Source organism: Sipha flava, unplaced genomic scaffold (genome assembly GCF_003268045.1).
Source record: "Sipha flava isolate LNK unplaced genomic scaffold, YSA_version1 87_pilon_pilon, whole genome shotgun sequence".
Classification (NCBI taxonomy): Eukaryota; Metazoa; Arthropoda; class Insecta; order Hemiptera; family Aphididae; genus Sipha; species Sipha flava.
This window is the reverse complement of record NW_020273629.1, coordinates 190074-204999: the sequence shown is the minus strand read 5'-3', so window position 1 is coordinate 204999 and position 14926 is coordinate 190074. Positions and strand designations below refer to the sequence as shown.

The following is a 14926-nucleotide window of genomic DNA, read 5'->3' as shown; positions in this document are numbered from 1 at the left end:
TATATATATATATATATATATATATATATATATATATATATATATATCTTTTGAAATATTAATTATATTTAAGTTAACATAATATAGCCAAAGATGTGGTTAGTGGTATAGCTAAATTTGGTGACCGAGAGAGCTTAACAAATTTTTAAATCATGATGAAACTTTTTTTTAGACAAGAATAATAAAAATACATTTAAAATATAAAATGAACATTGGACTACTGTACTCTACTGAAACTGTCGATTGGTAATGAATACAGATCGCATGACTTTTTTTTATCCTGGCATTATTAATGATCAAAACAAGACCAAGACTCTTGCTATTTTCACAAAATATAAAAAAAAATAAAACTAAATTATTATAGCTGTGTAGGTTTTTTGCTATGACTTCTAAGATGAAACTTAAGTCCAATATATTACATAGTATATTAATACCTAAAACAATAATATAAAACAATCAAACAATTTAATTTTTATCGTAGGTACCTACTCGTTTAAAACTTTGCATTATAAAATATTATGTTTATATTATTTTACTTGTATTTGTATTTGATGAATCAATTTACCAGTATAATTAACTTTGTAAGTTCCTATTACATCTTATAATTCATTCACACTCTCACATTGTGTGTTTTTAATGTCACTCATTTTAAAGGTACAGTAACAACAACTAACAAGGCGTATTACCAACAGACTACAAGTTTAAGACAGTAATGAAATAATATGCAGTATAAGACACTAGTTTAAATACACAATGTCTAGTATAAAAAAATCATACAAACTACGAACGAAAATAAAAACGTACTTCCAATCAAAATTATATCTACCGTAGTCCGTAATGACTTCCAGAAATTATTAGTAGGTATATTCGATTCAAAGTAGAGATGTTTTATGGATGTAAGTCATAAATTATTCTATGAGCAAGACAACTTTCGACGTTTTTATCGATTTTAGGGGAAAAAAATAATTTTTCAGTAATTGCTAAGTATGAAACAACTATATTATGTTATTTTGTAATGTTAATTTCATTTATTTCTAATCATTTATTCAATAATGCGTCATTTCCTCGAATACTGATCAAATTTAATAACAATAAACATAATTTTTATTATTTTCATTATAAATTATTAGTTAATGAAATCTAGATAACTAATGTGTTTTCGGAGGAAAAAAAAATTTGCAGGAGTCTTGCAGTGATGGTCTTGTTTTGATCTCGGTCTTGCAGTTTCGGTATTGGTTTGTTCTTGTTCTTGCAAGCCTAATCTTGGTCTTGGTCTTGCAGTAAGAGTCTTGCGAGACCTCAAGACCAAGACTAATTTTGATCATCACTACCTGGCATGATTTTGTTGGAGGCACATTCCGCCAGGGGGCCAGTGCCCATTCGGTCCCTCCCGTAAATATGCCTTTGAATATAGCTATAGCCACTTTCGACCCCTCCCCCACCAAAAAAAAACTGGATGCGCCACTGGGGGGCAAGGGGGGGGGGAGCACTTTTTTGGAGGGGTTTGAGCCCCCCCCCCCCCTTGGCACCGTACCTGAAAGATACAATAATACATTGGGAGCAATACTAATATAGCCATCGATGCATTAATTAATTCATTAAATGATATAAAATTTAAAATTTTGGTTGTCATAAGGTATATCTTATACTTTTTGTTGAACTACCTATAAATTTGTAAAAAAAAAAAAATTGTTTCGTTAAATCTATGAAGTATGGATATAAAATCTCAAACCTAAAGTATGCGAATTCCGAATATTCATTTGCATATGAATATTTTTTTTATGTCTTTATAGTGAATATTTTGTTACATAGTTCACATGAAAAAGCCATTTTATAAAATAAATAAAAGGTATATTTCTACTTTACGGGACACCCAACATTTTTTCTTACGTCAACTTATATATTTTTTAACGCTGAAAACGATAGTGCAAACGAAAATTGGCGCAAACGATTAGGTGTTTTGGAAGTAACAGCCTATTGAAGTTTGATAGTTTTGATTAAATAATCTATTTTTTCCAATTTTACTTCTGTGATGTCATGGTGCAATTGGTAACGCGAGACCACCATTAAAGTGAGGGATATGGTGAGTTCAATAATACCGTGGTGGGGGAAATATTATTTATTGCATTTTTTTCCACTTTTTTTTTGTAATCGGTATAACAATTATTTTATGAGGTTATATCAGTACCTATAGTCCGTTTCACAGCACTAGATATTCGATGCGCAAGAAAAAATACAAAAAAAGTACAAATGACGATTCAGAGTTTTACTCGCGGAGTGAGGTTTTAGGTTCACATGCAGAGCATAATCCCATTTACAACAGTATCAAGGTTTCTACAAAAACTAGGTTAGATTTAGATTAAAAGTCCTCTTTGGGCGAAGCCCCATCCCCCCCGAACAGTGCCGTGCAGTGGCACTCGAGTTTGTGAGTGGAGCCGGCAGGCGTAACGAGCGAAGTCCTAAAATTTTTAAAATTAAAGTTCCAATTTTTTGAAAAAAAAAAAATGCAAACAATATTCATGACGATAAGAGATCAAATCAAATACAAAACTATCGTTCAAAAAAAAAAGTGAAAAATTTTATTTAACCTATGCGGGGATCGAACTCGGCTATGTGGATACATCAACGATGCTGCTACCATCAAAAACCCTTCAACAAATATTGTTTATGTGTAAATTTATTGAGGACAATTTTTTGTAAATACGGGCCTGACTATATTTCATTTTGTTTAATAGTCATGGCATTTTTGTAGGTAATAACTTAAAAGTAACCTGTTTGATATCAAATTGCTTAAAATTTAAATTTACCGCTTAAAATATTAATAAATCTTTATCATTTATATCCAGGGCATACGCACAATCAGTGGTGTATTCCTGTATTTATTTGTTTATTTCTGTATAATTTGTAGATTACAATTTCTCATTTTTGATTGAAAAATTATTATGTATTAATTTCTTTTATATTTATTAATCCTATTATAAAATATTGCATATTTTGCATATTTATTTTAGTAAGTCTTTGGGAATGAAGCGTCGAAGAATGTCAACTGAGTATGAAATGGATCATTCATATGCTATGCCTAATGTTGTAAGTTATCTTCATATTCTTAAGAAAAAAAAAAAAGTGTATATTTTGATAATGTTTAGAATGACAATTCTAATGCTCTTCTGAAAAAAATCCAAAATGTGTATGTCAACAGACTATTAACTGATATTACTCTTGTGGTGGGAGGAGTGTCATATCCTGCACATCGCTTTATGTTGTGTATATCTAGCGATGTATTTGAGGTGATTTTAATAGATTTTTTTTTTTTAAATAATTTAATTTAATTAAATAATTTAATTTATTTATAGTCCATGTTGATGAATTCTAAAAGGAGTGATTCACACCAAAATGTCATTGAATTACAAGAAGTTCCACTATGTATTGAAGTATTTCCACTTTTTCTTCAATATTTTTATACAGGTGAAATAACACTTGAACATAATAATATTATGCCAATGTTGGTGTTAGCTGATAAATATAATGTCAAGGTAAATAATATTTCATAAAATGTATTAAATATAAAAACAATAATTTGTCTTATATATTTATTCTAGGATCTTACCGTACTCTGTGTTGAATACATGTGTGAGCATATAGCTGATGCTGCTAATCAGGGTCAATTAGTAACTTGGTTTCAATATGTACTGTCAATAAATCAACCGATGATGGTTAATGTAAGTATAATTTTCCTTGATTGAAATTATTATGTAAATATTAAATATAATATTATGAAGTCTTAGATTTTCCAATTTGTGGCTAAGTCACTTGGTTGAAGCTTACAGGATTTTTCTTTAAAATATAAAGAATAAAATAATATGGAAAACATAAAACATTGAGGTATTTGTCTAAGTTTGTAAAAAAAGTGTATTAAATTAAAAATAAAAAGATTTAATTAAGAAAAACCTGCATATAATTTCAAAATAAATATGAATAAAATAAATTATGATTCAAATATTGATATTAGCAAATAAGGTATCAAATAAGATTATCAGTTACCACCCAATGAATTATTTTCATCTATCATATGCTTGTTACTTATAAATAAGTCCTTGAAAAAACTATACTTAATATATAATGTACATTTTCACGTAAAAAAAAAAGAAAATAATCTCAAATCAAAATTAAAAATAAATCATAAGATAAAAGAATAAACAATATCAAAAATAAATCACAAACCAGGTTATTTGGTTATCAAATTAGAAATGTCATAGTTCAGAGTTGTTCTATCTTAATTCATGATTTCACGAATGTATATTATGAAGATAGAATTGCATAATAGGGTTCTTGCTTAGTGATAAAATAAAAATTGGTTGGTGCAAAATTTAATATTTAGCATTGTAATGGGTTCTTGTGACTACTTTTCGTATAATAATAATAGTAATACAATAATTTTGACACCTCACAATAATAAAGTTAGAATATATTAAATATTCCAATAAATTCAATTTCAATGTTAGTAGTTCAATACTTCCAAATTCCAAAAAAAAAATATATAAGAGGTTAGCATAAATTATTTTGTTGGGCATGAATCAATATAAGGTTAAATAAAATAATATGTAATATTTAATATTAAATTAAATTAAATGTATGTAATTTTGTATTAATTTATGTTTGAATACATATTTATTCACAATTTTAATGTAATGAATTAATATATTCATTGTTTTAAATTTTTTATTTTAACAGCTTTTACCAAAAAAATTTTTTAGTTTAGGTTTTTTAGTTTTTTTCCTATAAATAACGGAGACAAGCTTTGGGTTGAACTAAAAACTAAAATAATTCTAGTTCGTGAACTGGATATATTTTATATTAAGCTGTAGAAAAACTTGAACTGAAGGCTTATTTTACAGTTGTTGAAAAGAGTGTAATTTCCACTACATTTGATACAGTGTAAACTAATGTAAATAGTTTTTAGTGTTCAAGGAAGTTTGACAGTTGGTTCATTGAAGAAAATAATATTTTAGTGTATTATATTATTTTAAGTTAGCTCAAAATAAAAGCAATTTTATTTTTTGTTATAAAATTATTTAATATTTCTTTAATGATACATACTAAAACAAAACATCATTTAATTTTTTCCAATATCACGATTTATTATAATTTATATTTTCTAGCTTTGTATTAATTTAACTAAAAAAAATGGTCATAATTGTTTAATTGTTACAGGCCGCATATTTTTGTAAAATTTGGCAAGATACTGAATGTATAAAAGTCAAGCCACTATGGAATAAATTATTTAAAGTAAGAATATTATTTATTTATTTTAAGAAATATAATGGGTTACTTAAAGTCTGCTCCTACCCTTGCAATTTAAGTAGAATCTAACTGCACGTCTTTCAATATTAGGTGTAAATGGTTAGGTTAGCCAGATAGCAAAATTCTCATAGAGTCATTAGTTTAGTTAAACCATCTTTTATTTTATATTACTTATATTACACTATTCCTTACTTGGAAGTATGTTCCCTAATCTACACCTATTCCATCAATTATAGTGAATTCTCTATTAAATATAAATATTTATTGAATAACAAAAAAGGCTATTAAAAAAAAAAAAAAAGTTTAAGTTATTGAAAAATCATAACATTTTGGTCAAAATAAAATATTTTTTTTTTTTTTAATTAAATAATTTAAGAAATATTAACTATATGGTATTTACAAATTTTATGAATCTAGTTTTTTTTTAAAAAAATTTTAAATTATATTGATGCAATGTTGATAATATTTCATACTATTGAAATTTAATTCTCATAATCAAATATCTCTCATAATAAACAAATTTAATTTTGTTAATTTAATACAGAGATGTCAAGTGTTAGCAGGGCCGGTCCAAGCAAAAATAGTACACTAGGCAAAATGAAATTTTGCCATTTCTAAAAAAAAAAATTAAGCTCTTATTTTAACTTATCCTCTCCCCCTATTTTTTATGTGACATATCTACTTAACATTTTTTTAAATTTTTTATTTTATGAATAAAATTATATGTAAAAAGACTTAAAAATGATTTCTATTACTATTACTCAAAACTTTTCACTACCGCGACTATCGGATATGTGGTTATTTATATTTTTTGAATAATTGAAAACGCCCAGTGTAGGCCGTAATATAAAGTAATATAATAACATTAGACAATATTATTTTATTATATAGGTAAGTGATTTTCACGAATAAATTCATTTAAATATTTTTTTTATAAAACACCAATAGAACTAAAAAAATTGTCAAGTCAATTTTGAAAATGCCACCCCTACTAAAGTGCAGCTCTAGGCAGGTGCCTAGCTCCTAGTTCGCCTATTCCTCGAGCCGGCCCTGAGTGTTAGTAAACTTATAGGTATACTGTTGTAGCTTTTAATATTAATTATATTTATAAATCATTAATGTATACTAATTTATATAGCACTTTTAATGATTATTTTATTATTATAGGCTTGCAGAAATTTTATAAAATGGAATATTGACACATGTGTAGATTGTTTCAATACATTTCAATGTGATGTTCTTGTTGGACTATTAAAACAGTCTGATCTCGTTGTGCTTGATGAAATACAATTATTTAAGTAAATATCTTAATTAATGTTCAATATAGATTTATAAAACTTAAATAATATTTTATTTATAGATATGTAGTTTCTTGGTTAAATTACCAGACTGCAAAAAAATTGACTGAGTGTAACGATTCTGATACAGTAGAAGAGTACAGGATATCCTTAACAGAACATGTTATGTCTTATATTAGATATCCAATGATCCCTCCTCGAATAATAGCTCAATTGTTAGTAGAACCTGTTCTTAAACAGAATATGAATTTTTTTGTTGAAAAAATGGCTGCAGCAATGGAATATAATATGATAAAAAAAGGTATGGTATTTGACATTATATTATTAACTTTTATATATTGTATTATTATCTTTTAATTTCTTTCTTTCTAGAAGAAAAACAATCAAATGCTAAAAATTTATTAGAATGTACTCCAAGATTGTACACTTGTCCCCGGTGGGGAGACGAATTTAGTATATGTCAAAAATCAATTAAAGACTTTCTATCAGTTAAAAAAGAAATTACTACTAACAGCGATTTGTTTGAACGAGACCAAGAAAAACCTGATAGGACACATTGGGTAAGTAAAATTGAATACAATTTATTAATTTCAACTTAAAATCTTTTGTGTTAAATAGAATGTAGAATTGTTCTTGAAAGGATTATGGTTTGGTAAAGCATTATGGATTTCTTGGAGTGATTCTCTTGTATTACCAGAGATGATAGTCAAAATGGTGCGTGCAACAATTGAGCTGAAATTAAAAAAAGATGAAAAAATGAGAACATTTTCATATTTAGTTCGTGTTGCTATTCTAGTGTATGCTCTCCAGAATAAAATTACTCATGTTGTGTCAGTTGTACAGAAAGTTGTGTTGTTTAACAACGAACAAGTTAAAATAACCATTGATGATTTTATGGTTTATGATGCAATTAATCGACCAAAAACTAACATAAATGACACAAATGTTTCATACATTATCTATGAATCATTAAAGTTCCATGTTATAATTACTCCTATTGTACCTGGATTAACTGATACTCATATTGGTACCAGAATACAACATGTGCACTTTTAAATAGTTTAATATAAGCATTGTAATTTAAGATTTTATTTATATGTTTTGATTTTCTTTCTAAATATCTCTGTAATCACTTTCCAATATCATTAATTATGTTGATTATTATATATTGTTAATCTTATTATACGTTTGTTTGAATAATAATTAAGTGTTTTAAAGTAGAATATGATGAATGATGAATTAACCATGTACAATAGGACAAGTTTTTAAATTCATTGACATTTATCAATGTTTTATGAATTATATTATTTATATTTAATTGAATAATTTAGATCAAATAATTAATATAAATAAATCATAATGTATATATATTATAAGATAATATGGTTCCATTTTTTTGTTTAATATTATCTTAGAAAAAAATAATAATTTTATTAGTCATGTGTTCTATAATTTATTTATTACTTATTAGATCATTGATTTAAAATTAAGTAATAAAAAGTATACTTGGTAGATTTTGATTTATTCTATTGAAATATTTCATTTATTGTAGTAATTTTAATTAATATGCTTTTAAAAATGAAATAATTAAAATAATAGTAAAAAACCATAATTTTTAAAATTTGTACTTCACTTTCTCTCAGAATTTTACTTAATAACTCTATGCATTAATTAATTTTTTTTTTTTATATATCTAATTATATCTTTTAATGATAGTTTAATAAGGTAAGAACTTTAAATTCTTATTTTTCTTGGACTGAGTTATGTTTAAAATGTATAAGTTTATAAGTTCAACTGAGATTAATTATATTTAATTTTTACACTTTTGATTGGCAAATTACAAAATAGTTTAATTTAATATGAGGTATAACTAAACAAAAATAAGACAATACAGTACTACTGGACTCAATGTTTACTTTAAAGAGGTTAATTATGATTATTTTATTTAAAAAAAATTTGCTATCATTACACAAAGATGTTTAAAAGTTATACCAAGTTAGTGAGTTTACTATACCAACCAATTACTGGCTGAATCAATGTAACACAGGGGCTCCCAACCTTTTTAGTTGTGCTGACCATCAATTTTCGTAAAATACCTTCAAGTCTTTTGAAAATATAATAAAACCAATAAATATGTTGAATCAAGGAATTCTAGTTAGGTACGTATTTAGTTATTTGTGCCTATATCATAAATATGCTATATATAAAATTGTATTGAAAAATAAATGATTATGTACATGATAAGTGAAATTTGAGTGATGCACCTTTTTTTTTTTTTTTACTTATCAAAACAGCCTATTGGGGCTTTTTTTTCTAAATCACAGCCTGAGCTTTTTCGACTCAGTCCGACACTGGTGCCCATGTCACGGCTTCATTTAAATTTTAGATTACGAATTTCAAAATTTGATCTCATACATGCAAGTCAACTAATTAAATTAATTATGTATTTTATATTCAGATAAAAGATCGAGTTATATATTTTATACTATGTTAAAATCAATATAAAATATGTTCATAAGCCCCTGAAAGTTGACGAATTCCTTCAAAACCAATAATATTTCACAAATTAACTTTTAGAAGTCGCAAATCACTTCCAACTATCCAATAAACATTTTTCGACTAGGGAGATGGATGATTAAATTTATATAACTAGACACTAATGACGGACAAATTTATGAACTTGAAAATCACCAGATTATATGTCAGATAGGTGATCAAATTTTGTAAAGGAAGGGAAGACAGTCTTGGGTTTGTATTATAGTACTAACAGGCAAGGGTGCCCATAGAAAAATTCTTAAGGAGGGGAATTTTTAATTTATTAATTTATTCATAAATAGGAATGACCCATGATATAGGAAGGAGTTTACAATTTTACATTATACTATTACATTATATATATCAAATTGGAAGATTATAAATTAATAATTATTTAACCAATTTACCATAAAAGTAATTTATTCAAATTTTATTTAATTAATAATATAAATTGGACACTTAAAACATTAGTTATATTTATTAAAATATTAATTTATAAATATTATGGTGGTGTACACACACATATATACAAACCATATTTCAGGAAATACACAATATTTTAAGAATTGATAATTATCCATAGAATATAAACGAAAAAGCGTATTGTTATTTATAGTTGATAACCTGATTTTCCAAATTAAATAAATAGATTTTTCATAAATAAATTATAAATTTTCATATATTAAATTAAATTTTTAAATAAATATATTCTGAACATAGCAAACAATTTTCCAAGATTTTTAACATTTTCCAGGGGGGACATGTCCCTCCCTTGCCTCCCATATGGGCGCCCTTGCAAACAGGTAAAAAAATGTACTTGAAATTCTTCACTTTTTTTGTTCCTCTCCATGACAATGAAATATATCTTACTGTTTAACATTTTTAAAAATAAAATATATTTTGGTGATATTTTTATTACGGTTTATTGTAACAAGAAATTTTTACAGAATAAAATAATTTATCTTGATAATTATGCACTTCACATTTTTTAAAATACATTTGTCAAGACGATAATATTTACATTTAATTAAGGCAACAAATACAAATTAAAAGTATATTAAATTAATTTCATTAAAATGAAAAGATATAAAAAGTTAATTAACTAGACTAAAAAAATAAAATGTTTCATTTAATGAGAGACAAACATCAATTTTGGTCATCAACAAAAAATAAGATAAAAGTTCAGTTCAGTATACATACAAATAAGCCATTAGAAATTTTATACAGAACACAAAAAAAATGTTTTAATATGATACTTAAGTCCGTTTTAAGTTATTTAATTTAATAACGGTATATTACCTAAAACAAAACATATTTATGAGTATATTCATTTTAAAACGTACTTTATAAATATTACTATAAATTGAGTAAAATTTTTTTTGCCATATAATAATAGATCTTATATAAGAATCCATAAAATAAAAATATAATTTATTCTCAATAAAATTAAATTCAAAGGCATATGTCATTTATACATCATAATTTATTATAAATAATAGTAGGTCAAAACATTTTTTTCTTTAAAAGATTTTTTAGAGAATTAGAGATTCTGAATATTATAATTGAGTTACATAAATATTTGATGTCAAAGAGAAATTTATTATTATAAACTATTATTATGATAAAATTGCTTTTATAATGTTATAAAAAAAATAATAAAATTAAATAGTTTATTTAATAATTGTATATTGTCTCATTTCTATAGTACTAAAATTGCCAATAAGAGGATCTTTCTTTTCAACAGGCGAGTGCACTTTGATTTGTCTCATATGTGTATCTCTTCCATTTTGATGATTGGTAATAACAGCAATTTGTAGCATATAAGTTTTCAACATTGAATCGTTGATATCTTTAGTCATTATTCTTACCCAACCATACGGTTCATTGAGTTCTACTACCTCAACTTCTTGTAAGTCATTAAAATTTGTGCCAGCTCGCACTGATATGCGGCCAGGTGTATAACTTTCATCAAGTCTATAATCAATGTATATGCATATATCACGTACCACTGTCTTACGTCTAAATTGAATATTAACTAAATGTGGAAGTTGACCATCTGATTGCCAGTAAGTTTCCATACAGTCATCTCTTATCTGGTCAACACCAAAACCTAAAATAAATAATGATTGAAGTGAAGTATTGTATAAAGTCTATTAACCTAAAAAGAAAGTTTTTTCCATTTAAATATGATAAAAGATTAATTACTTAAAAATTATAATATCAGAATTAAATTAAGCATAGGTTAATTTTATAATACCCAAAACTAGAGGGTAGGAGGATGTACGGGAGACTTTAGCATCCTGAAAGTTTTAACTTTCAGCTAAGATTTTTGAATGTTTTTAAAATTTAAATGTTTTTCTACAACTAATTATGATGTTTATAGTTCAATGGCTGAGCACAAATAATAATTTTATTTACAGTTTACATGATGATTATTTAAAACCGATAATATAAAAAAAAAAAAAATTGATAAAATGGAAGGTTATAAAAAATTATAATGAATCCAATATATAAAATGGTTAGGCTTAATTTTCTTTTTTAAAATTTTGTTTTTCATGAAGATTGATATAAAATCTATTTAATAAATATATTAATTAAATAGAAAATGAAAATAAGATTGGTATAGTGTGCTATTAAGTTTAATTTTTAGGCGATTAAATTTATACATTTTGAATAAGGCTGATTGGACTATTGTTCATAAGTTGATTAGGTACCTAGATTTATAGAATGGATAAAAACAAACCTTACCTGGTTTGCACGAAGAAAGACTCCATATTGCTTGACTTCCCACTTCACGTACTATTCCAGCACGCACGTCTTTCATGGGATCGATTTTCTCTTCGTCAGATGCATTATTGTTATCGGGATTTGCCATTACTACCAATAACGTAAAAAACAATTATACGAAATACGATAATCTGAAATTATATTTTAATATCGTTTTGTATTTGAACGATGTACAACTAAGGTAGATCAAGTTTGAATCATTGTGGTGTAACAATTCGAATTACAATTGATCACGTTTATTGACGTTAATCCAACAATAAAGCGTTCAATAATTAAAAATAAGGAAACTGAAACTAAACTCGGATATAATGTGGATACTTACGTTAGTTAAATTCGATTCTTGACTTTCAATTTACATCCACAGCGTTATCTCTATAATGCGGTTACTTACGTTCGTTAATTTCGATTCTCGAATTTCAATTTTCATCCATAGTGGACGATGGTTACATTAGAAATAATCCAATAGTAATTGATAAAAGGCACGAGAGAATCCGGAGCAAAATTCATCAACCAATCAGATCGCTCATAAATCGAACATATCTTATCACTGTCTTATCTCGCGCGCTTTTAGTATAAGCCACGATTATAGATATAATTAAAATTATAATAATTATATCTTTAATCATGGTATATTCTTACTCTATGGTATAAGCACAGAATAGCATTTAATCTATTTTGTGGTATAAGATCTATGGGTTTATCAGTGTTTTATTATGTTATCAGCCTAATTTACAATTACCCAACTAGACCCTAAATCCAGAAATAGAATTTGCGGCAATGATTGTGAATTGTTTTTTTATTTGTTTTATTATTGCTCTATTATTTTTAAATGCATACAATGCACATTGTGGTCAATTTTATAGTAATTTATTAAAGCTTTTTGGAACTGTAAATTTAGTCTTTAAACAGTTAAGGATTTCCAAAATAGGGTAGCGGTTAGTAAATACATTTATTATGTAAACAATGTCATGTTCAAAGGTTAGGGAAGAAGCCTCGAATCCGAGACTCCGGGAGGGCTCGTTATCCCGGTCTATATCATACAAAATAAATTTTATAATAATTCTTGGTACTTGTGCGTTATCGTGCCTACCTTGATTTCAAACGCATTAATGTACGCAACATATTTTTAATAGGTTTATTATAATACAAAACTACCCAAAGCTAAAAGTCAATGTAGTTGATAAGTTCCACAGATCCAGGGGCGGATCTAGGGGGGGGGGTTCAGGGAGTCAGCTGACCCACAGTTAATATTTGTTGAAAAAATTGGCCTCTTGGAAATTTTTTCTCTTTTTAGATCTTGATTTGGACTCTTGGACAGTTGGCCTATCGGAGTTACTTGAAAAATGAATGTCATATATATTCAAAATTTAAAATTTTTCAATTCATAATTTATATTTTAAATTATATTGTTTTAATAGAAAGTTAAGTAAATCATATTTTATTTCGTACGTTTGTTGCTCTGATAAAATTGGATAATATTTATTAATCGTAAATAAGTCATTATCAGTGGTATCATTAATTCTAAAATATAATATAAATATAGTTATACACTTTTATGAATATATTGTGTTTGTTTTTACAAGTAATTCATTTTTAATTCAGTTTTATCCCTAATAAATGGCCTCTTGAAATGGCTTGACCCACAGTTCCCCGACTCTGGGTCCGCTCCTGCACAGATCCATTGCCAAATAATCGTAACTGTACAACAAGTTATTACTACTACAACGTGGTTGTGACTAAATGTCTACAAAAGTCCTAAAAGTTACCCAGCCAGTCTATAAAATTGCGATAAGCACGATTGTAACGACACTGGATAAAATAGAATTAGAAATAGAATCGCGTATAAAACAGCGTGCTATATCCATAATATGAGGTAGTCGCGATAATGCATATGTGTCGCGCGGTAGGCACGATAACGCACAAGTACTTAATTCTTAATTTGCTATATTAAAATGAAATAATATTGTTTACGTTATATACGTTACTATAATTATATGCGTTAAAGTTATATATAATTATATAAAAATACCAATAACTAATTGGAAAAAAGAAAATAATTTATATAAATGGTACTGTGTCTGAAAAAGTTAAGTTATGCAGATGCATATAATTATTTTAATTATTAATTATTATGCATATAATTTTATTATACGGAATATATGAAAAATTAAGGGAATTTGAAAATATATTGAATTTGATTTGATTTAATGTGAGATGGATCAAATTCGGTGACGAATTACTATGACAATGGGACTTTACGGAGACGGCTGTGGAGGTGGCTTAATTAGTAAACATAAAGATTTGGACATAACGTAGTATTTTGTAATTACCAGTTCAACATACTGTTCATCGAGAAAAATTTCGCATTTCACCAACAATTCAACAATAATATAGTGTCAAGTGTGTATGTATGTATTTGTGTGTATTGTGTAGGTACTTAAAAACTATGAGACAAGAAAAATGGTAACTAAAATGAAATAAATCTAAAAATGGCGTATTTGTATAATTGTATGTATTGATGGTACAAATTGAATACAAAATTACAAAAATAGAAATATATCTGTATCAATCTGTATTTGGGCCTAAACAATATCTATCATATTAAAAATATTATTATTATTTATTACTAATTTTTTTATTTAATTAATTATTACAAATATAATTTTTTTAAATGCATATTTTAATAGCATATTTATTAATTATTTAGGGCATTAATACATGCATATTTTAATTTTTTTTAAGGGTATGAAATCCCTAGCCCTAGTTATTATGATGTAATACCTAATGCCCAGTTGGCTCAAAATTTAAAATGTTAGTACTGCAAGAATGATCCGATTGTCTGTAATAATGTCTAATAATAATGTAATAATTATGTATTGAACTAAGTATGAGACATGTTTCATGAGTATTAACTAAAATATCTAGATAAGAACTATTTTGATGTCGATATATTTTTCGGTGGATAATTTTCAATCCACCGACATTAATGAAGTTACCAATGTATA

General features: G+C 26.2%; 2 protein-coding genes across 7 annotated transcripts; one reads left to right on the top strand and one right to left on the bottom strand.

Moving 5' to 3' along the window:
* The first annotated feature begins 2733 nt into the window (after nucleotides 1-2733).
* On the top strand, nucleotides 2734-7692 carry LOC112693445 (BTB/POZ domain-containing protein 17-like). 5 transcript variants are annotated; one of them, XM_025568528.1, is made up of 10 exons: nucleotides 2734-2752; nucleotides 3012-3087; nucleotides 3147-3287; nucleotides 3354-3533; nucleotides 3600-3719; nucleotides 5212-5286; nucleotides 6469-6599; nucleotides 6662-6900; nucleotides 6972-7159; nucleotides 7218-7692. In XM_025568528.1, exons 2-10 carry the CDS (start codon nucleotides 3025-3027, stop codon nucleotides 7653-7655), a joined length of 1575 nt encoding a protein of 524 aa, XP_025424313.1. In that variant the 5' UTR covers nucleotides 2734-2752; nucleotides 3012-3024; the 3' UTR covers nucleotides 7656-7692. The 5 variants fall into 5 exon arrangements, with proteins under 5 accessions (XP_025424313.1, XP_025424316.1, XP_025424314.1 ...); XM_025568531.1 differs by having other exon boundaries at nucleotides 2735-2752; nucleotides 3200-3287; XM_025568529.1 differs by lacking the exon at nucleotides 2734-2752 and having other exon boundaries at nucleotides 2939-3087; nucleotides 6975-7159.
* A 3079-nt stretch (nucleotides 7693-10771) lies between these two features.
* LOC112693457 (anaphase-promoting complex subunit 10) lies at nucleotides 10772-12439 on the bottom strand. 2 transcript variants are annotated; one of them, XM_025568549.1, is made up of 3 exons: nucleotides 12244-12439; nucleotides 11883-12052; nucleotides 10772-11244 (listed from the first exon to the last, which is right to left on the bottom strand). In XM_025568549.1, exons 2-3 carry the CDS (start codon nucleotides 12007-12009, stop codon nucleotides 10805-10807), a joined length of 567 nt encoding a protein of 188 aa, XP_025424334.1. In that variant the 5' UTR covers nucleotides 12010-12052; nucleotides 12244-12439; the 3' UTR covers nucleotides 10772-10804. The 2 variants fall into 2 exon arrangements, with proteins under 2 accessions (XP_025424334.1, XP_025424333.1); XM_025568548.1 differs by having other exon boundaries at nucleotides 10773-11244; nucleotides 11883-12011; nucleotides 12244-12437.
* Between the last annotated feature and the right edge of the window lie 2487 nt (nucleotides 12440-14926).